This window comes from Loxodonta africana, chromosome 7, assembly GCF_030014295.1.
Source record: "Loxodonta africana isolate mLoxAfr1 chromosome 7, mLoxAfr1.hap2, whole genome shotgun sequence".
Lineage (NCBI taxonomy): Eukaryota > Metazoa > Chordata > Mammalia > Proboscidea > Elephantidae > Loxodonta > Loxodonta africana.
This window is the reverse complement of record NC_087348.1, coordinates 3,851,840-3,876,627: the sequence shown is the minus strand read 5'-3', so window position 1 is coordinate 3,876,627 and position 24,788 is coordinate 3,851,840. Positions and strand designations below refer to the sequence as shown.

The 24,788-nt window shown below is 46.0% G+C and overlaps 1 protein-coding gene across 1 annotated transcript in view; it reads right to left on the bottom strand.

Moving 5' to 3' along the window:
- Window positions 1-633: 633 nt before the first annotated feature.
- Window positions 634-24,788, bottom strand: part of LOC100674203 (actin) — a 38,438-nt gene continuing 14,283 nt past the window's right edge. The window contains exons 3-7 of the mRNA XM_064288944.1: window positions 20,408-20,492; window positions 16,733-16,894; window positions 9,579-9,767; window positions 8,488-8,669; window positions 634-777 (exon numbers count right to left, since the gene is read on the bottom strand). Of these exons, the coding sequence (XP_064145014.1) occupies window positions 634-777; window positions 8,488-8,669; window positions 9,579-9,767; window positions 16,733-16,894; window positions 20,408-20,492 (762 nt within the window). The remainder of the gene's footprint in view (window positions 778-8,487; window positions 8,670-9,578; window positions 9,768-16,732; window positions 16,895-20,407; window positions 20,493-24,788) is intronic.

Below are 24,788 nucleotides of genomic sequence, written 5' to 3'. Positions count from 1 at the left end.
TGGAGAAGCTGGGACAAAGCCTTTCCTCCAGAGCTGACAAAGAGAGCCTTCCCCCAGAGCCCACACCCTGAATTCGTACTTCTAGCCCCCTAAACTGAGAGAAAATAAATGTCTGTTTGTTAAAGCCACCCACTTGTGGTATTTCTGTTATAGCAGCCCTAGGAGACTAGGTCATTGTTGCTGGGTACTGTCGAGTAGATGCCGACTCATAGCGACCCCTGTGACAGAGCAGAACTGCCCCATAGGGTGTCCTAGGCTGCCATCCTTATGGGAGCAGATCGGCAGGCCTTTCTCCCAAGGAGCCACTGGGTGGGTTTGAACTGTTGACCTTTTGGTTAGCGGCTGAGTGTTTAAGCATCGTGCCACCAGGGCTCCTTGGGAGACTAAGACATAGCCCTTATTCCACATTAACCTATGGAGTGCCCTGTGGGCCCCTCCCAGGCTGCTGCAAGCCCGGCCCTGATGAAGAGGCAGAAGCTGCACTTATGACCCTTTTTATTAAAGCCTGTGAAGGAAGGGCCGCCCTCGTGTCTGAGCTGGCTCTGAGTTCCCATCAATTCAGCCAAGTGGATGCCAGAGCCTGGGGCTGGCGCTGATGGCACAGGTGGTGGGTGGGTTCCAGAAAGCCACAACTCAGAAGCTTCTTCTAATGACGATGGAGGAGCCAACGTCTCCATACTCTTCCTTGGTGATCCACATGTCCTGGAACGTAGAGAGCGAGCAGAGGATGGAGCCCCCAACCCAAGAGCCGTACATGGAGTACGGGCAGGAGGACACCTGGATGGGGTTGGGGGTGGGGGGGGAAGGAAGGCATGACAGGGAATGGAGGTGGCACCAGGAAGGGAGCAGAGAAAGGAGAAGAAACCAGAATCAAAACAAGGCTGTAGACCAGGAACGCAGAAATATCCCTAAAAGAACTCCATCAACAGTCATTTCCCCCTTGCAGATATAATTCATTATTGCCTTTTAAATATTTTAAATATTCCCTATAAAGCCCATGCTTCATCTGGCTCCTATTCCTGGCATTTTGTGTGCCAAGTCAGAGTACCTCTGGGCTGAGAGAAGGTCACATCTACACACCCATTTCTCAGGCAGGAGCACGGAGGCCCTAGAAGGTTGAGTCATTTGCTCAAGGCCTCCTGGCATGAGTCCCCTGCCACCCTGCCTCAGGATAGGTGCTCTTTAAAGGGACGCATTTACAAAAGTCAATCAGGAGGGTGTCCCCACCCTGACGACCCCTCTTCTCAGAGTCTGAGAGTTGGCTGTCACTCGCATCGTTTACTGAGAGCCCACTCGGCTGGGACCCTGTGACAGGAGCCCAGGAAAAGGTGGACACAGGCCAGGGGCTCTCTATTTCCCAGACAACAGCCTGGTGGGCCGGGGGTGTGAGGGAGAGGAGATGAGAGAAGGAAGGGGCAGGATTTGACATCTACCAGACATGTGTTTGGGGCTGGATCTTGAAGACAGAGCAAAAATGAATCATCCCAGGACCCCCAGGAAGCAGGCAAGAGTGTCCATGGGGAGCTGGGGGCAACACGACACTGGTGGGGGATACTGCTGTGCACCCCAAATATCACCTGTAGCAGGAAGAGTAATAGCTCACCCCATTTTTAAATTTGCTTTTCTGTCTTCTTACGTGATTACATACCTTTCTTAGGGCATTTAGGTATCTAATAGTGTACAGTTGTCCCTCTGTATCTGAGGGTGATTGGTTCCAGGACCCCCCCGCAGATACCAAAATCCATGGATGCTCAAGTCCCTTATATAAAATGGCATAGTATCCTCCTGTATATTTTAAATCATCTTTATATTACTCAAAATACATAATACAATGTAAATGCTATGTCAATAGCTGTTATACTGTCTTGTTTAGGGAATGCGCCCACTCGTCTGTCAGTTTGTCCTACTGTGGAGGCTTGTGTGTTGCTGTGATGCTGGACACTATGCCACCAGTATTAAAATACCAGCAGGGTCACCCATGGTGGACAGGTTTCAGCTGAGCTTCCAGACTAAGACAGACTAGGAAGGAAGACCCGGCAGTCTATTGAATATACCATCGACTGCCAAAAGGACAAACAAATCTGTCTTGGAAGAAGTACAACCAGAACGCTCCTTGGAAGCAAGGATGGCCAGACTATGTCTCACGTACTTTGGACATGTTATCAGGAGGGGCCAGTCCCTGGAGAAGGATGCCATGCTTGGTAAAGTACAGGGTCAGTGAAAAAGAGGAAGACCCCCAACAAGATGGATTGACACAGTGGCTGCAACAACGGGCTCAAGCATAGAAACAATTGTGAGGATGGCACAAGACCGGGTAGCATTTCGTTCTGTAGTACATAGGGTTGCTATGAGTCGAACCAACTCGACGGCACCTAACAACAACAACGACAACATTGTTTCGGGAATAATAACAAGACTGGGGCAAACAATGCTCAAACAACTAGTGCTGAAGAGAGTCTGAGGATCTGTGAAAGGGCGGAAGGCTACAGCAGGGGATGTCTGCACACTTCACTAGCGTGGACTCAGCGTAGGGCTCAGTGCGCAGCAAATTCAAGCTTCACTTTTTGGAATTTTTTTCCACTGAATATTTTTGATCTGTGGTTGGTTGAATCCATGGATGCAGAACTAGTGGAATCAGAAGACCGACTGTAACAAGTTTATTATTCTAAAATTAAGGGCAGTGGTGGATCGCAACAGTCCAATCCGAAATCGATCATGGTGATGACGCAGGATCAGGCAGCGTTTCATTTCATCGTGCTTGGGGATGCCATGAACTGAGGCTAACTCAATGGTAGCTAACAACAAGAAGCCCAGGTGCCTCCTAAGAGAAGGCATTTCTATAATCAAAAGAGATGGTGTCCATTCAGCAGTGGCAGAGTTAAGCTGTGACTTGGCGGCCTCAACCCTGCAGCCTCAGCAGGACAGAGGCTGGGGCTTGTGCCAAGATGAATTCAGCTCAGTTAGAGGAAAGAGGGGGTGTTGGGGAAATGGTCTGTCTCTACATCTCCCATCTGGGCTGCCTAAGTAAAGGCCTTGGGCCCAGAACATTCTCTGATAAGGAGGCTGGGAATTGAGTCACTTTCTCTCCCCCAGTTCCTCCTCCTTATCAGAGAAGCTTTGCCCCTGTTCTGGCCACACAGTAGCTTTCTCTTTCTCTTGTACATGTGCAGGCACCATACCTGGCCAGCCCCACTTCTGTTTCTGGGGGGGAGGGAAATGGGTCGCTCATACTGCGGCACAAGGGGGGAACGGGACAGCAGAGAAAATGTGCCAGATTGTAAGAGCTGACCTTGGAGGTGGGGAGTGGACTGAAAGGGAAACAAAATTTTTAGGCTGAACATGAGCGCCCCATGTGGTCTGCTAATTCATTACAGTTTGCATTCTTATGTAAGTCCCTAGCATGGAGCCACTATTGCCCACCACCACTATAAAACCTCTGCCCTCCCACTGCAGGGTGCAGAGATCTGCTTTGGTCCTGCAGCCACCCAGGACTTGCTGTTGTATGTTAAGTCTCTCTAATGAAACTTCTGTGCCACCATACTGAAGTTGACCTCTTTTTTTTTTGGTCTCTTGGCATCCTCCATTTTTGGAGGCAAATTTTAAGTTACTGGTCCATGCCTGGACAATTGGTGAGCCAGGCAGGGGGCCAAGGAAATGACTAATGGGGGTGAAGAATCTGTGGGGGAAATCCCAGGTTGGCCAGTGACCTTCATGTGGGAAGGTCTGGCCTGTATGCCTTTTTGTGAGGGAAATCCTGATTGGCCAGCTACCTCCATGTGGAGAGGTCTGGCCTGTGTATTCTCTGTAGAGGAAATCCCAGGTTGGCCAGTAACCTCCGTATGGGAAGGTGTAGATCGTATGCTTTTCTGCTTGTGGACTGCCACCTGAGTATGGGTATGTCCCCAAAACGCCAAGCAACATAGCCCAGTTGTAGGCAGATATGTGCCTTCGTAAGTATGGCAAAAAAAGCTGGGAGAGTAGTAGCGGCCATGGGATGGCCATAGCTCTGGGCGGTACGGCTGGCCACTGGAGCCCAACTGGCTGCTGAAGCGCTGGTAAGAGCCCTGAAGGGAGAATTACAGTTGGAAAAGGATGTGTGGCAGTCGTGTGAGGGCACAACTGACGGGCTGAGCAGCTTCATCCGCGAACAGGATGAGCAACTAGAAACGTTTGCCTGCAGGTTTGTAAAGATGGGGGATTCAGGGGTTGGGGAACAATTCCCTTGCCATTGCTCAAAGCCCTCCAACAATGGGGCAGGAAGTAGTTGGAGGCGCTAAGCAGATCCCTGGCGCTGAGAACACCCTGTAACACCCAGCACAAAGCAAGAGTTGAAACAGTAGAAAAAGAAAAAAAGGAGTAAAAAGGCCTTCAGGATAGCTTGTGTTAAGCAGCCTCGAAGAGACCTTCGAGGTCCTCTCTGGAATCCTCTGATAATGGCCCCCGCCAATATAACCGAGCAGCAACATAGCCTCAGCTGCAGTAGTGAGGGGGAAGCTAAAAGAGGACGGCCCGCCTCCCGGTTACCAGGCAACTGGGCTGAACCCAGGCTCGCAGTTGGTGTGGTGGAGGCATGGCCCCACAAATGACCGAGCGCTCTGCCAACTTTGCCCAGATCTTCTGACTTTCAGAAATAGTTAAGACTGAGGGTTAAGCTGAGGTCCCTCTGTCACCAGGGAGGACCAAAGGCCTTGTGTTACAATTAAAGTTCAGTGAGAAAATGAAAAGAACTCCATGTCTTGGGTTTTTAGATACCACTGCACAGGTGACCATGATTTCCATAACACCTAACACCAAAACGAGGAAACTTTTGGGTCTGAGGTCACCGTCATTGAGATCCTTGCCCAAGCCTGACTATGGATAAATCCTGTCGGGGCCCCCACAACCCCCTACCGTAAGTATTGATAAAGTTTATGTATTAACGTACACTTCTGTAAGCGTTCGCCTCCAAGTCCTGATGGGAATCACTGCAGTTAGGGCCGTTTTACTGCGGCACGTGGAAACTATGACGTGGACTATAGCTAATGACCTGGCCATTCAATCTGGCCACTGACAACCCTCAGATTGACATATAAAGCAAGCCCTATGGGGATGAGACATCTGAACAACGACAACAAATAAAGTCAATTTTGCTCCCGAGAAGCTTTTGTTACCTGTGTGGGTGATCACCAGAAAGGCTCCTGTGCTGAGAGGGGAAAACAACCAACGAGCAGACGCACTTGCCAACTGACTGCAGAGGCTGAAGCGTCCTCTGCCCCAGAGCAAAGAGGTGAGCGACCAACCACCTCCTGGATTCAAGAGAGGATGGTCCGTGGAGATTCTCACGCCATCCTAGACCGGGCCTACACGCATGGACTGCCACAATCATCGGAAGACGCCAGACGCATGGAAAAGCTGACCTGCCAACAAAACCCTGGCCAAGGCTACAATCTGCCCAGGGTCAGATTCCTGGGCCAACTGGCCAGGGTATTCTTGGCAGGTAAATCATATCGGGGCCTCTTATTCTATACAGAGGCTTCCACTGGATCTTAAATGGACTCTTCATGCCCTGTATCACCCTCAAACTGTAGGGGCTATTAAACACTTCAATAGACAGGCTTAAATGGCTGAGGGAAGGGGGTAGGACAACCCCAGCCTGGACTACACATCTCAGACAAGCAGTCTGGGGTCTCCATGCAGCAGCTCCCTGCAAGGGCATTGCTCATTTGTACCGTATGTTTGATGAAACTATCTATTCTGTAAAGTGTGTTTCTTTTGTACACAACTGTTTCTGACCAAAGATCTGGGTTCCCACAAAGGTCACTGCCTCAAGACTAGGACAGATAGCCTGGGTGGCTACACCCAGGCAACCCTCACCTCAAGACAAGAAGTTCTGCTCTTTAAAGTCCCCCACTCTGTGGTTTGCTCTGGCCTTCGCAGCACCAGCTCTAGGATGACGGGAAGACTCCGCACTCTCTACCTGGACAGCTCTGCCCCCTTGTGCATCATTGGCTCCCCTCTCCCTGTGGGTTGGCACACGCCCACCGGTCCTAAAGCAACCACGACCACCAATGCTCTCCTGACCCCACCTCCCCTGAGCCAGCACCTCACTTCCTTGTTCTTTATTGTGGCCAAACTTAAGCCTCTCCCCCACCACCCCCCAACAGCCTCCCTCTCCTGGGCTGCAGCTAGTAATTGCCAAAGTCTCCAATACCCTCCTGGTGGTGACTTTCCAGTGGGTGGTTCTTGGGTCCAGTCATGCTCGACTGAGGCGGCAGGATTTCCCCGTCAGCCACTCCCTCCTGCTCCAATCCCCCTTACTTGGCCTCCAGGCACCTACTTCCTTAGCTTCCTCCCCTACTCCATGACTCCTTCTCCATGTCTTTGCTGGCCACTCCTGTCTGTCTGTCCAGGCTCTCTGCCTTGGATTGATCGGGGTTGCCATGTTGAGCCCTATGTACAGATTGTTGTTGTTGTTAGGTGCTATCGAGTCGGTTCCGACCCATAGCAGCCCTACGTGCAACAGAATGAAACACTGCCTGGTCCCGCGCCATTCTCACATGCTCAAGCCCATTGTTGCAGCCACTATGTCAGTCCATCTCGTTGAGGGTCTTCCTCTTTTTCCCTGACCCTCTCTCTAATTTACCAAGCATGATGTCCTTCTTCAGGGACTGGTCCCTCCTGACAACATACCCAAAGTACGTGAGAAGTCTCGACATCCTTGCTTCTAAGGAATATTCTGGTCGTACTTCTTCCAAGACAGATTTGCTCATTCTTTTGGCAGTCCATGGTATATTCAATATTCTTCGCCCACACCACAATTCAAAGGCGTCAATTCTTCTTTGGTCTTCCTTATTCATTGTCCAGCTTTCACATGCATATGAGAAGATTAAAAACACCATGGCTTGGGTCAGGGGCACCTTAGTCCCCAAGGCAACATTTTTGCTTTTTAACACTTTAAAGAGATCTCTTGCAGCCAATTTGCCCAATGCGACGCGTCTTTTGAAATCCTGACTACTGCTTCCATGGGTTGGTGTTATTAGGTACTGTTAACCACTTCGTCTCATGGCCACCCCACATGACAGAGTAGAACTGCCTCATAGGCTTTCCTAGGCTGTGATCTTTACAGGGGCAGGTTGCCAGGTCTTTGTCCTGAGGAGCTGCTGGGAGGGTTTCAACTGCCAACCTTTTGGTTAGCAGCCAAGTGACTAACCATTTTGCCACCATAATCCTGCTAATTATGCCAATTTACTTATCTCTTACTTATGACTTTTTATTTCTTTTTCTCACCTTATTGCAATGTCTAGAATGTCTACCGTCATGATGAACAGAAGTGGTGACGGGACATTTCTGCCTGTCCATGCCCCTAGGGGGTGAGTTCTATGTTTCCCCATTAAAGACGATGCTAGCTGCAGGTCTTCTTCTCTGTCTACACCTCCTCCCTTCTGGACTCTACTGAAGACTCCTGAGTGTGTGTCTGCAGCCCAAGCCCCTCTCCCAACTCTACAGATCCCTCCCTCACACCTGCACTTAGATGCACTGTAGGCATCGCAAACCACACCAGTCCAAACACCAGCCCTTTCCCCCAAGACCATCCTCCAGCCAACCCTCCTCTCAGTGATGGCTGCTCCACCTCCCCAGCTGCTCAGGGCCCCTCGGCTCCCCTCTCTCTTACCCCTATGTTGACACCCTCGGCAAATCCTGTTGGCTGTGCCTTGAGCAAGAGTCCAAATGGGACCCTTCCCACCCTCTCCCCAGCCTACTCTGAGCGACCAGATTTCTCAGCTGGGTCACTGCACTTCCACACCTGTATCCCATAGTCTGCCTTCTGCACGCAGCCAGAGAGATCCTTCCAGCATCTGGCTGGAGCGTGTCACTGCTCTGCTCAAACCTCCTGGTGGCTTCCAGTCTGTCTCAGATCAGGGTAAAAGCCAACGCAGCTTCTCTGTACTCATCTATACCTTGTCCTTACCCACTCAGCCCCAGGCAAGCCTTCCCTGACCCTCTTCCAGGAAGCAAGACAGGCTCCTGCCTCAGGGCCTTTGCACAGGCCATTCCCTCTGCCTGGAACACTCTTCCTGACATCCATGACGCTCTCACCTCCCTCAGGTGTTTACTCCAATGTCACCTTCTTGAAGAGGCCCACCCTGACCCCTCACTGTACCAAAAGGTCAACAGTTTGAACCCACCAGGTGCCCTGAAGGAAAAAGACCTGGCGTATACTCCCATAAATATTATAGCCTTGGAAACGCTGTGGGGCAGCTCTGCTCTGTCCTGCAGGGTTGCTGTGAGTCAGAACTAGCTCGATGGCAATAGATTTTTTTTTTTTTTTAACGTGGAATCACCCTCCACTTTATCCTTCACTTGTACTGTTCATTGCGCCTCCCCACTGGAGTGAAGGTCCATGGATTTGTGTCCATCCTGTTTCCTGATGCTTCCGCCCCTACCCCCTACCCCCACCCAGGACTGACCGGCAGGCTGCAGGCATTCCAGGTATTCCGGAGCACCTACCTGCACGTTTATGGAAGGGGAAACCACGTCAGATATTTCTCTCTGCAGCCGGAACCGCAAGCCGGAGCAGGAGCCAGTCCCTCCTGACAACACCATGTTGCCGAAGAGGTTCTTCCAGAGGGTGGGGTCGCAGGAGGAGACACTCTGGGAGGCGACCATGTGGATGCCCAGGGTGTTCCTCCCTGTGGGGATGGGGGGGACAGAGAGAGAGAGAGAGGAGGAGAGACAGAGAGAGGCAGGAGGGGAGAGAGGAGGAGAGAGAGACAGACAGGAGAGAGAAGGGGAGAGACAGGAGAGACACAGGGAAAGACAGAGAGAGGGAGAAGGAGAGAGAGTGAAAGAGAGACAGAGAAGTGGGGAGAGAGAGGCAGACAGAGGGAGGAGGAAAGAAAGACAGGGAGATTTTTTGGACATGTTGGTCTTCTTGGCTGTGGTGGAGTCAGCTCCCGCCTCATGCTGACCCCATATACAACAGAACCAAATGCTGCCCAGCCTTGCACCATCCCCATCAGACTGTCGTGATCCATAGGTTTTTCATTAGCTGATTTTGGGGAGACAGTTGCCAGACCTTTCTTCCTAGTCCACCTTAGTCTGGAAGTTCACGGGAACCTGTTGAGCACCCTAGCAACATACAAGCCTGGCTGCACATGAGGTGTGCTGGCCAGGAATGGCACCCAGGTCTCCCGCGTGGAGGTCGACAATACCACCACTGAGCCACCACTGCCTCCTAACAGACACGTCCTGTTGTCGTCGAGTCGATTCTGACTCACAGTGACTCTATAGGACAGAGTAGAACTGCCCCGTAGGGTTTCTAAGGAGTGGATGGTGGATTTGAACTGCCGACCTTTTGGTTGGCAGCCAAGCTCTTAACCACTGCTCTACCAACAGGCACACAGGAAAAACCCGTGGCCGTCGAGTTGATTCCAGCTCATAGCATTGGTGCTTAATAAGTGTTGGTCGGTCCGAGCTTCTGATATGGGGTGCCTATTTGCCGCTGACATGGAGTCCCCTCCAGGCCAGCCTGTTCCTCCTCTCTTACGGGGTGCTCAGCTGTCCCAGTCTGGCTAACTCTGTCCTCCCCGGAGACCCACCTATGAGGCTTGTGTTGAAGAGCGCCTCAGGGCAGAAGAACCTCTCTCTGCCAACATCCATCTCCTGACCGTCGGGCAGCTGGTATGTCCTCTTGAAAGCGGGTGACTCGGCTTTTGCCTGCTCTTTTTCAAAGTCCAAAGCCACATAGCAACACTTCTCTTTCATGCCTCGGATATACTCCCGGTCATCTGTGGGAGACAGGAAAACAGAGGCGTCCCTGGGGGATGTGGAGGGTGCAGACCGCCCCGGGTGACACTGTCAGAGGGGTGACACCAAAATGACTGTCTTTAAGATTTTCGTGCAGTGTTTCAGCAGAAATTTATCATTTTTTAATAAAAATATCCCTGCAGTTAGCTATAAAAACAAAAACACTCTTTGTAAGCCCAGCTTACGTGTACGAACACACCTACTAGGCTAAAACTCCACGCTAATTTGCTTTTTGAACCTTCTCATGCGCTCTGCTCAGGGCTGTCATTATCGCCCATTTACAACGACGCTTCGGCTCACGTGGTTTCGTCTGCACGCACTACAAGCTTGCGCTCTTGTTTTCGTTCCTGCCAGCGTTCTCATAGTCGCTGATTTTGTCAAATTTTTTGGTGTTTTACTCTTCAGCTAAAGATTAGACGGATCCATAAAACAAAACAAGACTAAATGTGCACACCTGCCCAGGGGCACGGACGAGAAGGCAGGAGGGGACAGGAAGGCTGGTACTGGGGAACCCAAGGTCGAGAAGGGCAGAGTGTTGACATGTCGTGGGGTGGCAACCAATGTCACAAAACAATGTGTGTATTAATTGTTAAACGAGGAACTAGTTTGCTCTGTAAACCCTCATCTAAAATACAATAAAAATTTTTTTCTGGTGTTTTAGCTACAACATTGTGGTGATTAGTATGGGGGGTGACACCAACCCTAGTGGCACCACTGGAGGAAAAGAGAGTGTCGGTCTGTGAGTTCACAGCAGGGAGCATCGTTTTAAAGATCCAGGTCCTTGTGGAGAGGACGAGGCAGTGACATTTTAGCTGCTGTTCCTACTTTCACATCACACGCTACTGTCTCCTGATCTCTGCTTCATGATGGGGACTCAGTTTGGGGAAGAGAAGGGAAGAACAGGGATGCCCTAACCTGACAAGTGGGCCCTGGTGGCACAGTGTTAAGAGCAGGGCTGCTAACCAAAAGGTCAGCAGTTCAAATCTACCAGCCACTCCTTGGAAACACTATGGGGCAGTTCTACTCTGTCCTATAGGGTCGCTGTGAGTCGGAATTGACTGGATGGCAACGGGTAACCTAACATGCAAGATTGAAAATTTTCTTCATTTTCTAAGCCGATACCTGTCATGAATTGAATTGTGTCCCCCAGAAATGTCTGTCAACTTGGCTAGGCCATGATTCCCAGTATTGTGTGACTGTCCACCATTTTGTCATATGATGTGATCTTCCTGTTTTTTGTAAATCCTACCTCTACCAAAAGTTTGGCAGTTTGAATCCACCAGCCACTCCCTGGAAACTCTATGGGGCCCCTCTACTCTCTCCTATAGGGTTGCTATGAATTGACTCGACAGCGATGGGTTTTTGGTGTTTTGTTTTGTTTTTTTTAATGATATTGATGAGGTAGGATTACCGGCAGTTACGTTATTGAGGCAGGACTCAATATGTAAGATTAGGTTGTGTTCTAAGTCAATCTCTTTTGAGATATAAGAGAGAGAAACCAGCAGAGAGACAAGGGGACCTCATACCACCAAGAAACAAGAGTCAGGAGACTAGCAAGTCTTTTGGACCTGGGGTCCCTGCACTGAGAAGTTCCTTGACCAGGGAAGACTGATGACAAGGACCTTCCTCCAGAGCTGACAGAAAGAGAAATTCTTCCCCTGGAGATGGCACTCTAAATTCATAATTCTAGCCTCCTAGACTGTGAGAGAATACATTTCTCTTTGTTAAAGCCATCCACTTGTCGTATTTCTGTTACAGCAGCACTGTGACAGAAAATTAAACTCAACTTTATTGTTACATATATATGCTAAACCAGAGGCCATCAAGTTGATTCTAACTCACGGTGAGCTCACATGTGTCAGAGTGGAACTATGTTCTCCATAGGATTTTCTCTTTAATTTTTTAAAATTTATTTTCTTGTTGTTGTTGAGAATATACATAGCAATAAACCAAACAAAACCAAACCCAGCGCCGTCGAGTCGATTCCAACTCATAGTGACTCTATAGGACAGAGTAGAGCTGCCCTGTAGAGTTTACAAGGAGTGCCTGGCGGATTCGAACTGCCAACCCTTTGGTTAGCAGCCGTAGCACTTAACCACTATGCCACCAGGGTTTCCTTATACACAGCAATAACATACACCAATTCAAGTTTCTACATGTGCGATTCAGTGACATCGATGACATTCTTTAACTTCGGCAACCATTCTCACCCTCCTTTTCTGAATTGTTCCCTCATTAACATAAACTCACAGCCCCCTAAGATTCCTATCTAATCTTTCAAGTTGCTGTTGTCACTTCGATCCCATATGATAGTTCTCAAAAGAGCATAATGCTCAGATATTTTTTACTAGTTAAGCTAAACTATTATTTGGTTTTAAGAAGACTTCAAGAGATAATTTTACGGTTTAAAGATTATCTCAATATGATAGTTTCAGGGGTTCAACAAGTCTCCATGGCTCCAGAAAGTCTGAAGTCCATGAAAATTTGAAATTCTGTTCTATATTTCCCCCCTTTTGATCAGGATTCTTCTATAGAATCTTTGATCAAAATGTTCAGTAATGGTAGCCAGGTGCCATCCATTTCTTCTGGTCTCATGGCAAAGGAGCGGTTGTTCATGGAGGCAATCAGCCACACATTTCATTTCCACGTTCTATTCCTGACTCTCCTTCTTTCTCTGTTGCTCCAGGCAAATAGAGACAAACTCTTGTGCTTTGGATGGCCACTTGCAAGCTTTTAAGAACCCAGGCACTACAGAACTAATTAGGAGGCAGAATAGAAGTACTAAACACGTTATTAGACCAGCTAACTGGGATGTCCCATGAAACCATGACTCTAAGCCTCCAAACCAAGGAATCAAATCCCATGATGTGTTTGGTTGTACATAAGCAGCCACTCTTTTTTTTTTTTGGTCACTGTTGTAAATATATCTATCACACAACTTTGCCCAATTCAACTTTTTATTGATAACAATTACATTAATCTGCTGTGCAACCCTACCCTTAATCAATGTAATTTTTCCATCACCTAAAACAGAAACTCAGTACTTCATAAGCAATAACCCCCTTCCCTTTCCCTCCTACCCCTGGTAACCACTAAGACACTTTAGCCTCTATACCTTTGTTCTTGGCTTTTTATATAAATGAGGTCATACAATGTTTGTCCTTTAGTGACTGACTGATTTCACTCAGGATAATGTCTTCTGGCTTCGTCCATATTGTAGCATGTATCAAGGTTTCATTCCTCCTACTGGCTGAGTAGTACTCCATTGTATTTATGTACCACATTTTGTTTATCCATTCACCTGTTGTGGGCATTTAGATTGTTTCCACCTTTTGGCTATTGTGCATAGTGCTGCAATGAACACTGATGTACAAGTCTTTTTTTGATTCTCTGCTTTCAAGTCTTTTGGGTATATATCTAGCAGTGGAATTGCTGGGTCATATGGTAGTTCTTCCTGCGTCATTTAATATTTTCCCCACAGAATCCTTCACTATTGCAACTCGAGGCTTGAATTTTTTCTTCAGTTCTTTTGGCTTGAGAAACGCGCAGAGCGTGTTCTTCCCTTTTGATTTTCTATCTCCAGCTCTTTGCGCATGTCATTATAATACTTCGTCTTCTTGAGCTGCCCTTTGAAATCTTCTGTTCAGTTCTTTTACTTCATCATTTCTTCCTTTTGCTTTAGTTGCTCAGTGTTTGAAAGAAAGTTTCAGAGTCTCCTCTGACATCCATCTTGGTCTTTTCTTTCTTCCCTGTCTTTTCAATGACCTCTTGCTTTCTTCATGTATGATGTCTTTGACGTCATTCCACAGCTCGTCTGGTCTTCGGTCATTAATGTTCAATGCATCAAATCTATTCTTTAAAGTGTCGAAAAGCAAAGATGTCACCTTGAAGACTAAGGTGCACCTGACCCAAGCCATGGTATTTTCAATCCCATCATATGCATGTGAAAGCTGGACAATGAATAAGGAAGACCGAAGAAGAGTTGACGCCTTTGAACTGTGGTGTTGGTGAAGAATATTGAATATACCACAGACTGCCAAAAGAATGAACAAATCTGTCTTGGAGGAAGTACAACCAGAATGCTCCTTAGAAGCAAGGATGGCGAGACTGCATCTTACATACTTTGGACGTGTTGTTAGGAGGGATCAGTCCCTGGAGAAGGACATCATGCTTGGCAGAGTACAGGGTCAGCGTAAAAGGGGAAGGCCCTCAACGAGATGGATTGACACAGTGGCTGCAACAGTGGGCTCAAGCATAGCAATGAGGTTGTAGGGCTGGCGCAGGACCCGGCAGTGTTTCGTTCTGTTGTGCATAGGGTCGCTATGAGTCGGAACTGACTCGACGGCACCTAACAACAACATGGTAGTTTTATTTTTAATTTTTTGAGGAACTGCCACACTGTTTTCCACGACAGCTGTACCATTTTGCATTCCCAGAAGCAATGGATAAATGTCCCAATGTTCCCACATCCTTGATCCGCAGGGTTTTCAGGGGATGATTTTTTGGCAGTAGATAACCAGGCCTGTCTTCTGAGGCATCTCTGGGTGGGCTCAAACCTCCAACCTTTTAGTTAGCAGCCCAGTGTATCAACCATTTCCACCAGCCTGAGACTCCTTCTACTAGCATGGTAGGCGTAAGCTCTTGGCGTAACAGGTCTCTGGGTGATACCAACAATTTTCCCTGACTACTAACCTAAAGGTTGGTGGTTTGAACCCACCCAGCAGTGCCATGGAAGAAAGGTCTGGCAATCTGCTTCTGTGAAGATTACAGCCAAGAAAACCCTATGGAGCAGTTCTAGTCTGATAAACGGAATCAACTCCCCAGCAACTGGCTTGGTTTGGTTTTGATTGGTACAACCACCCCCTGGTGCTGAAAGTGTGGACTCCTAATGGTTCCCAGCTTCTCCTTCTCTGGAGAATTGCCCACAGCTGATCGAAGCCTCTATCACCTGGAAATGCCCCAGAGATTACACTCCCTCCCCTTCCTGGGCAGCTGACAACAGGTTTGTCAATCCTGTTATGTCCTTTTGGTGTTACGGTTTTATATACTTTATCTCAAATTGTTTCTGAGTTTGGATTGTTGTTGTTATTGTTCAGTGCTGTGAAGTTGATTCTGACTCATAGTGACCCCATGTGACTGAGTAGCACTGCACCATAGGGTTTCCTAGACAGGAGTCTTTACAGGAGAAGATCACCAGGTCTTCTTCCTGAAGAGCCACTGGGTGGACTTGAACTGCAGACCTTTTGGTTAGCAGCCAAGTGCATAACCATTGTGCCCCCAGGGCTCCTTGAGTTTGGATCAGAGGGGTGTATTAAAGCAAGAACCCCCTGCCCCTCCCTGCCTGGAAATCCCACTGTTCTGTCTGCTGACACTGGTTTCTACCCTCACCCTCCACCTAACCTGCAGTTCCTAGGTCTGTTGTACCCTCCAAGTTGCAAAAAGCTGCCAACACTGATGCTGTTAACCACTCGCTTCTCTCCTGGGCTTCTGGGACACTGCCCTCTCCTGACACTTCCCCCTTCATCACCTGGTTTGCATGTTGGTCAAACAAATCTGGGTCCAAACTCCACCTCTGCCATTTACCAACTGCCTAGCTTTTGGCAAGTTTCTTGTTCTCTGAAGGCTTCCATTTCTTCATTTGCAAAATACACACATACACACAAACCCAAATCTGTTGCCACTGAGTCGATTCCAACTCATAGTGACCCTACCGGACAGAGCAGACCTGCCCCCATAGGGTTTCTAAGGCTGTAATCTTTAGGGAAGCGGACTACCTCATCTTCTGTGGGGAGGTTGGTGGGCTCAAACTGCTGACCTTTCAGTTAGCAGTGGAGCGCTTAACCACTGTACCACCAGGGCTTCTTTCTTCATTTGCAAAGCTGGGATTAGTCATCACTCGCAGGCTTGTTGTGGGACTAGGGGCAACAGTGCTCTGCGGATCTCGCTGCGGAAGGCTTGCTCTCTCTGTTGGCTGTGCGGGAAGGTCCTTGTCTCTTTTCAGCTTCTTTTCCTCAGTTCTTTGGAGATTGCTGTGTAGTGCGGTGTCTATCTTCCCCCATCTGTGCTTCCTTGCTTTTGTGCCTAATCTGCTTCTTTTATTTCCCAAAAGCGACTGGTTTAACACATACCCCACACTGATATGGCCTCATTAACATAACAACAAAAACCCTATTCCCAAATGGGATTACACTCACAGGTATAGGGCTGTCATGGATTGAATAGTGTCCCCCCAAAATGTGTGTCAAATTGCCTAGGCCATGATTCCCAGTATTGTGTGACTGACCACCATTTTGCCATCTGATATGATTTTCCTATGTGTTGTAAATCCTACCTTTACGATGTTAATGAGGCAGGATTACAGGCAGTTATGTTAATGAGGCAGGACTCAATCTACAGGATTCGGTTATGTTTTAAGCTAATCTCTTTTGAGATATAAAAGAGAGAAGCAAGCAGAGAGATGGGGGACCTCATACCACCAAGAAAGCAAAGCCAGGAGCAGAGCACGTCCTTTGGAACCAAAGTTCCTAGACTAGGGGAAGATTGATGACAAGGACCTTCCCCCAGAAGTGACAGAGAGAGAAAGCCTTTCCTGGAGCTGGGACCCTAAATTTGGACTTCTAGCCTCCTAAACTGTGAGAGAATAAATTTATGTTTGTTATAGCCACCCACTTGTGGTATTTCTGTTATAGCAGCACTAGGTGACTAAGACAAGGGGTTAGGATTTTACAACATATATTTTTGGGAGACACAATTCAACCCATAGCAATCATCATTGTCATCGTCAATCCACTCAACGTCCTTAAATATACGCAAGGCTGTTTACAGAACTCTGACAACGTTCAAGTTGCCTTGGCTTTATGAATTGGAGAGTTGTAGGTTGTTGCAACCCAAGAAGGCTATTACACTCCAAAGACTGGGTTACATGGCTGGGAACAGCATTTTCTACCTGAGCTCACAAATAAGTGCCCACTTTCTGTCAGCAGTTGCATGAAGTACAAGGTTAGGTCTTGGCCGGCGACGTCCAGTTGCATGGTTGACTGATGCAAAGGGCAGCCATCAATGATGGGCACGAAGTAGGTCATCCCTTCTCCAGATTCAATGGTCGTTCCTAGATGAAAGGACATATTAGCATCATGATATAGGGTACACGGCACCCCCACCATGGCTAAGTCTGCAGAGGGAGAAACAAATGGAGGGGCAGGCAAAGGGTGTGAGGAGAAAGCTTTCTTTCCCCATAGAGGAGTGTGCTAGGATGGAAGCTTCTGGGTCAGAACAAGGGCTGTTTTGCACAGGAAGCCTGGGGGCTTTCTTATTCAACCAGAAATACAGGTATTAGCAAAGAGAAGTAAACGAAGAAGAATACCAGGCTCCTAACACCTTTTCCTCTAAGGAGCTGCCTGTGCCTTGATGAGAAAACCAGAAATCTCCGAGTGGTGTACTCAACGTCAGGTGCATTGGGATGCAGGAGAGGAGCTGTACATTTTAGTGACCAAGGCAATCTAGCTCTCCCTGTGCTGGTCCAGAAGGGTGTGAGGTGGTAATGGGAAGGTATGGCCTCATTTTGTGTAAAATAGCAGCCTGTAGATCCTTCTAGAAGGAGCCCTGGTGGTGCACAGGTTAAGCGCTTGGCTCCTAATTGAAAATTCAGTGGTTGGAACACACCCAGCGGCCCCATGGGAGAAAGATGTTGCAGTCTGCTTCTGTAAAGATTTACAGCCTTGGAAACACTATGGGGCAGTTCTACTCTGTTCTATAGGGTCACTATGAGTCAGAATCGACTTGATGGCAATGACAGCCTTCTAGAGTTGATGAGGGGTATAGGTAGTTGGTTCTTCCTTTAACCGGTTGAATCTGGGCTGGTAACCAAGAACTTCAAGTTTCAAATGAAGCAAAGGTGAGACTAGAGGACCTCCTCTTGTAGCTAAGCTGGAGTAACAGACTGATTTCCCCTCCCTCCTGGAACACCTGAAAAACCAGGCCAAATACAACCAACAGTGCTTTTTCAAGATATTGAAAGTTGGGTAACAAGAGACGAGCTATCACAAGACAACCACAGACCACTGTCCTTCATGGACATAGATACAAACAGCCTACCCAAAATTTCTGTAAATTGAATCCAACGATATATAAAAAGGATAATACATTATGACCAAATTGGTCTTATCTCAGGAATGCAAGGTTGTTTAAACATTCAAAAGTCAATCAATATGATTCACGGTATTATGGAGCTAAAAAAGACAATCCATAGAATCGAATCAATAGATGCAGAAAATGCGTTAAACAAAATCCAACATCCATTTCTGATTAAAAAAAAAAGGCCTCTACAAGCTAAGAATACAAGAGTACTTGCTTACATTGACTAAAAAAAAAGTCTGTAAAAAACTTATAGCTAAGCATATACTTATTGGTGAGAGTCTGAGTTCTCTCCCTCGAAGATCAGGAACAAGACATGGATGTCTGCTCTCACCACTTCCACTCACTATTGTACCTGGTGTCCTAGCCAGTTCAACCCAGCAAGAAGAGAGAAAAAAACATAAACAAAAATAATAAAAAGCATCCAATTTGGAAAGAAAGACGTAAAACTGAGTTTATTGATAGACAACACAATTGTTTACGTAGGAAATCTGATGGAATCTACAAAAAAGACACCACCAGTAACAAATGAGCTTAGTAAGGCTTCAGGATACAATTTTTGCAATACTAATAAGCGAAAATCTACTGTACTTCTAAATAGCAACGATGAACAATCAGAAATTGAAAAAAAAAAAACATTTACAACAGCATCAAAATAACTGAAATACAGAGATAAACCTGAAAAAAAATACATAAGACCTGTACACATAAACCACAAAATATTATACTAGAAATTAAAGAAGGCCTGAGATATACCACATTCATGGGTTGGAAGAATCAGTATTATTGAGATGTCCAGTCTCCCCAAATTGATCAATAGATTCAATACAATTCCAATCAAAAATCAAGGAGGCTTTGATAGAAATTGACAAGCTAATTCTAAAATTCATATGGAATTGTAAAGCACCTAGAATAGCCAAAAATTTTTCAAAAACTTTCACTACCTTATTTCAAGACTCATTGTAAAGCTACAGTATTCAGAATAATATGGTATTGACCAAAGGTTAGATAAACATATCAGTTGAAGAGAATATAGAGTCCAGAAATAGACCCATACGTAGACAACTGATTTAAAAAAAAAAATGTGCAGAGGCAATTCAACAAAGAAAGGAAAGCCCTTTTAAACAATGGTGCTGGAACAACTGGATATCTACGTGAAAATAAATGAATTTCTATCCATACCTCACACCATATTAAAAAATTAACTTAAAATGTAAAATGATAACTATAAAACTTTTAGAAGAAAACAGGAGAAAATCTCTGTGACCTTGAGGTACGCATATGTTTCTTAGATACAACAACAAAAGCATGATCTATAAAAGAACAAATTGATAAATTGAACTTGATCAAAATTAAAAACTTATGTGCTTCAAAAGATGTTAAGAGAATGAAAAGACAAGCCAGAGACTGGGACAAACTACTTGCAAAACATATATCTAGTAAAAGACTTGTATCTAGAAATAAAAAAAAAAAAAAATTCTCCAAACTCAATCACAAACAACCCAAAGAAAAAATAGGCAAAGACATTGAACAGATATTTTACTAAAGAAGATAAACAGACGGCAAATAAGCACATGAAAAAATGCATACCATCATTAGCATCAGGAAAACGCAAATCAAATCCACAGTGAGATAACCATTATACACTTATTAGCATAGCTAACATTAAAAAGACTGATCATGCTAAGCGTTGTTGAGGATGTGGAACAACTGGGACTCCCATATACCACTGGTGGGAATATAAAATGGTGACCACTTTAGAAAACAGTTTGCCAGTTTCTTAAAAAGTTAAAATGCACCTACCATGTGACCCAGCCATCCATCCCCTGGGTATTTCTCCAAGAGAAATGAAAACATATGTCCAGCTTTATTTATTATAACCCAAAACTAGAAACAACCCAAATGTCCATTTACAAGCAGCTGGATAAACAAAAAAAAAAAAAAATTGTGGTACAATTGCACAACTCAGCAATAAAAAGAATGAACAATTGATACACCAAAAAAACAGACTGAGTGAAAAAAAAATTCAAAAAGTAGAGTACATACTGTGTAGCTCCATTTACATAAAATTGTAGAAAATGAAAACTACTCTATAGTGACAGAAAGCAGATGGGTAGTTTTCTGAGGACAAAGTCAAGGGGGGAGAGTATACTGAATGGAAGGGACCACACAGGGGCACAGGAAAGCTTGGGGTTGACAACATGTTCCCTATCCTGATCATGGTGATGGTTTCATAAGGGTGTACGTATGTCAAAACTCATCACACTGTACACTTTAAACATGTGCAGCTTATTATACATCAGTTGGATCACAATAAAGCTGTTAGGAAAAAAACTGAGTTGAGTGAGTTAATGCCTGTTGGTGAATTGTTTAACCAGGGGGGATAAAAGTAGTTAGAAAAAGGCTGGAGAGTTTTCTGAGTGCCACCAGCCAGAGGGACACGGAGGGTGTGAGCTCATGAGGACAGGGTTCACACAGGGCCACTCACCAGTTGTTTTACCAGAGGCGTACAGAGAAAGGACTCCTTGGTTGGCTATATATAGGGCAGGTACATTGAAGGTCTCAAACATAATCTACAGAGAAAAAATGGCAATCACTAGCAGCCAGGCCAGAGAGAGAGAAGACGGTACAACATGAATTCCACTAGTAAGAGGCACGTTGACTCCCACCGAGAGGCCTAGACCAAGGAGTCAGAAAGGATGCCACTTCTACCCCCAGCTCGGCCCATAACTAGCCCTGTGACTTTCTCGGCTCCCCATTCTGTAAAATGGGGCTCACGCCCTCCCACCTACCTCACATGATGAGCAAGAATCTGATTAGGGGGTACAACATTGTCTTGTAAACCATAGTCTTACCACGATGGTGGTTGTTGTTAGGTGCCGTCGAGGCAACTTTCAACTCATAGCAAGCCAACAGACAGAATAGAACTGTCCCACAGGGTTTTCTAGGCTGTAATTTTTATGGGAGCATATTACCAGGCCTTTCTTCTGGGTAGCTGCTGGATGGGTTCCAACCATCCACCTTTCAGCGAGCAGCCAAGCACTTACTCATGGTGCCTCCAGGGTCTTTACCACGACGGTGATGATGCTGAATTCCCTGTAAATCCATCACTGCACTTTTCACTGAACACATCCTTCTTTCTAACCTAGTGTGGTGAGGGGACACTTTCCACTGCGATGATTTACTTTTTGTATAATAATGGAATAATGTTGAAAATCAAAGATGTCACTTTGAGGGCTCAGAGTGACCCAAGCCATGATATTTTCAATTGCTTCATACACATGAGAAAGCTGGACAATGAATAGGGAGGCAGGAGAAGAACTGATGCCTTTGAATTATGGTGTTGGCAAAGAATACTGAATACGCCATGGGCTCCAGAAGAATGAACGAGTTTGTTTTGGAAGAAATACAGTCAGAATGCTGCTTGGAAGAGAGGATGGTGAGACTTTGGCTCATGTACTTTGGACATGTTATCAGGAGAGACCAGTCCCTGGAGGACATCGTGACTGGTAAAGTAGAGGGTCAGCGAACAACAGGAAGACCCTCAATGAGATGGATTGACACAGTGGCTGCAACAATGAGCTCAAACATAGCAACGATTGTGAGGATGGCAGAGGACCGGGCAGTGTTTCATTCTGTTGTAAATAGGGTCGTTATGAGTCAGAACCGACTAGATGGCACGTAACAACATAATAATGGAAACAATCAAAGCTAACATTTATTCTGTTTATTACGTACCAGACATTTTATAGACATTGCTTGGTCAAGAAATATTTAATGGGTCCCTGTTATATGCCCTGGGGTGAAAGGAGTGAACAAGCAAAATGCAGTCTTGCTATTACTGCCCATGGGGAACCCCATGAGGGTGTGATATTGAAAAACCTGGTGATCTACTTCGGAAAAATCAGCCACTGAAAATCCTATCAAACAGTTCTAGTCTGACACACATGGGGTCACCATGAGTTGGGACTGATTCAATGCAACTGGCTTTTTGTCCAGATGAGAGATTGGTGGACAAGAATGCGAGTCAGCAGGTGGCAGAGGTAAAAGGTGAATACCGGCTTCTGGGCTCCAGAATGTGGGAGGGCCCTGCCTGGATGAGGTTGGCGGGGTGCGAGACAGATTCTAGTAAACATGGTGGCATTGCTGGGTAACACCACAATCCTCACTAGGGGGCAACATTCCACATGGGGCTTGGGTATTGATCTAAGAGAAGCGGAAACGTATGTCCATACAAAGACCAGTACAGGGATGTTCACAGTAGCTTTATCTGTAGTAGTTCCAAACTGGAAATAACCAGGCATCCATTCACTAGAAAATGGATGGCCACCTGTAAAAGGTGGAAAGCCAGGGCACCTGGCAGTACACTCAGAGTGGGTGTGGCTGCTGGCACCCGGCAGTGGCTTTGAGTTTGAGCTATTCTCAGGTGCCCCAGGAATTTTGATCCCAGCAGAAGCAAGAGGGCATGAACCATAGATGGGAGGTTAGCTATTGTAATCCAGAAGTACAAAGACCCCTCACCTTAAAAAACACAAAGACAAAAACCAACCTCAGTTGTCATGGGAACAAAAGGTCACAGAGCTCAGAAGGGTCTTCAGGGTTCCTGTGGTCAAATTCCTATTTTACAGATGAGAAAACCGAGGCCCAGAAAAAAAAAGAGCTAGCTTTTACTGAAAGTTCAGTATATGCTGTTAAGGCTTGAACTGTAACCTTCCTCAAAATATGTTGAAATCCTACCCCAGTACCTGTGAATGTAACCTTGTTTGTGGAATTAGGGTCTTTGCAGATGTTATTAGTTATGTGAACATGAGGTCACACTGAAGTAGGGTGGGTCCTAATTCCATTTGAGTGGTGTCCTTATAAAAGATAAGACACAGTGGCAGGGAGACGGAAGATAGACATATGACAATGAAGCAGAGATTGGAGTGATGATGCATCTATAAATCAAGGAATGTCTGGGGCTACCAGAAGCTGGGAGAGACAAGGAAACACCTTCCCCTAAAGACTTTTGAGAGAATGCAGCCCTGCCAATACCCTAAATTTGGACTTCTGGCCTCCAGAACATTGAGAGAATAAATTTGTCATTTTAAGTCATCTACTTTTTTACTTTGTTATGGCAGTCCCAGGAAACTCACACAGGTGCTAAGCACTGTTTCAAGCACTTTCCAAGTATTCACTCATTTCATCCTCTCAATAGACACCAGGTAGACCTTTCAGGATCTGTGGGATAATGGCTGCCCACTCACTTTTTCCAACTCTCAGGTTTCTTGGTACCCTACTTTTCCCAGTGGAATGTAAGTATTTGCTTCCCCCTAGTGGGGACTTGTATAAAGGAAAAAGAAACATTCATTGAAGCAAAGTGGCTGGGATTTAAAAAAAAAACGCAGTGCCATCGAGTCAATTCCGACTCATAGTGACCCTACAGTAGCAGGCTGAAATTCAAGGCAGTGAATCCAAGAAGTGCGATTGGGTAAAAATTTTGTCTCTTTTGGCTTTTGTAAAGGTAGATAAGCCATGTAAGCATATTTATGGTTTCCTGTGTGGTAGTCAGGGAGCCCTGGTTTTGTTTTTTTGTTTTGTTTTGCTTTGTTTTTGTGTCATATTTGGAAAACCAGAGGTATACAATGTACGCCAATGGGAGGTGCCCCGCAATACATCCTGCCACCCAGGTATGGTGGGAAAGATGGGTGCCCATCAAGTATAGTGCCCAAGATATATGGTAGCATGTATTCCCACATATTTCTCGAAACCTATATTACCAATCAAAAATTTAAAGAAACATCATGACTCACCGTGCTTCTATTAATGAAAACACATGGTATCCAAAAAAAAAAATTCAAAGCAGAAAATTATTGAATGTTGAAGGGGGTTGTTGCTGTTATTGTTAGGGGCTGTCAAGTCAGTTCTGACTCATAGGGACCCTATGTACTGTAGAACAAAACACTGCTCCATCCTGCACCATCCTCACAATCATTATTATGCTTGAGCCCATTCTTGCAGCCACTGGGTCAATCCATCTCATTGAGGGCCTTCCTCTCTTCTGCTGATCCTGTACTTTACCAAGCGTGATGTCCTTCTCCAGGGACTAATCCCTCCCGACAACGTGTCCAAAATATGTAAGATGCAGTCTCGCCATCCTTGCCTCTAAAGAACATTCTGGTTGTACTTCTTCCGAGACAGATTTGTTCGTTCTTTTGGCAGTCCATGGTATATTAAATATTCTTTGCCAACACCACAATTCAGAGGCATCAATTCTTCTTCGATCTTCCTTATTCATTGTCCAGCTTTCACAGGCATATGATGTGATGGAAAATACTATGGCTTGAGTCAGGCACACCTTAGTCTTCAGGGTGACATCTTTGCTCTTCAACACTTTGAAGGGGTCCTTTGCAGCAGATTTGCCCAATGCAATGCGCCTTTTGATTTCTTGGCTGCTGCTTCCATGGCTGTTGATTGTGGATCCAAGTAAAATGAAATCCTTGACAACTTCAATCTTTTCTCCATTTGTCATGATGTTGCTCATTGGTCCAGTGGTGAGGATTTTTGTTTTCTTTATGTTGAGGTGTAATCCATACTGAAGGCTGTGGTCTTTGATCTTCATTAGTAAGTGCTCCAAGTCCTCTTCACTTTCAGCAAGCAAGGTTGTGTCATCTGCATAATGCAGGTTGTTAATAAGTCTTTCTCCAATCCTGATGCTCCGTTCTTCTTCGTATAGTCCAGCTTCTCGGATTATTTGTTCAGCATACAGATTGAATAGGTATGGTGAAAGGATACAACCCTGACGCACACCTTTCCTGACTTTAAACCAGTCAGTATCCCCTTGTTCTGTCTGAACAACTGCCTCTTGATCTATGTAAAGGTTCCTCATG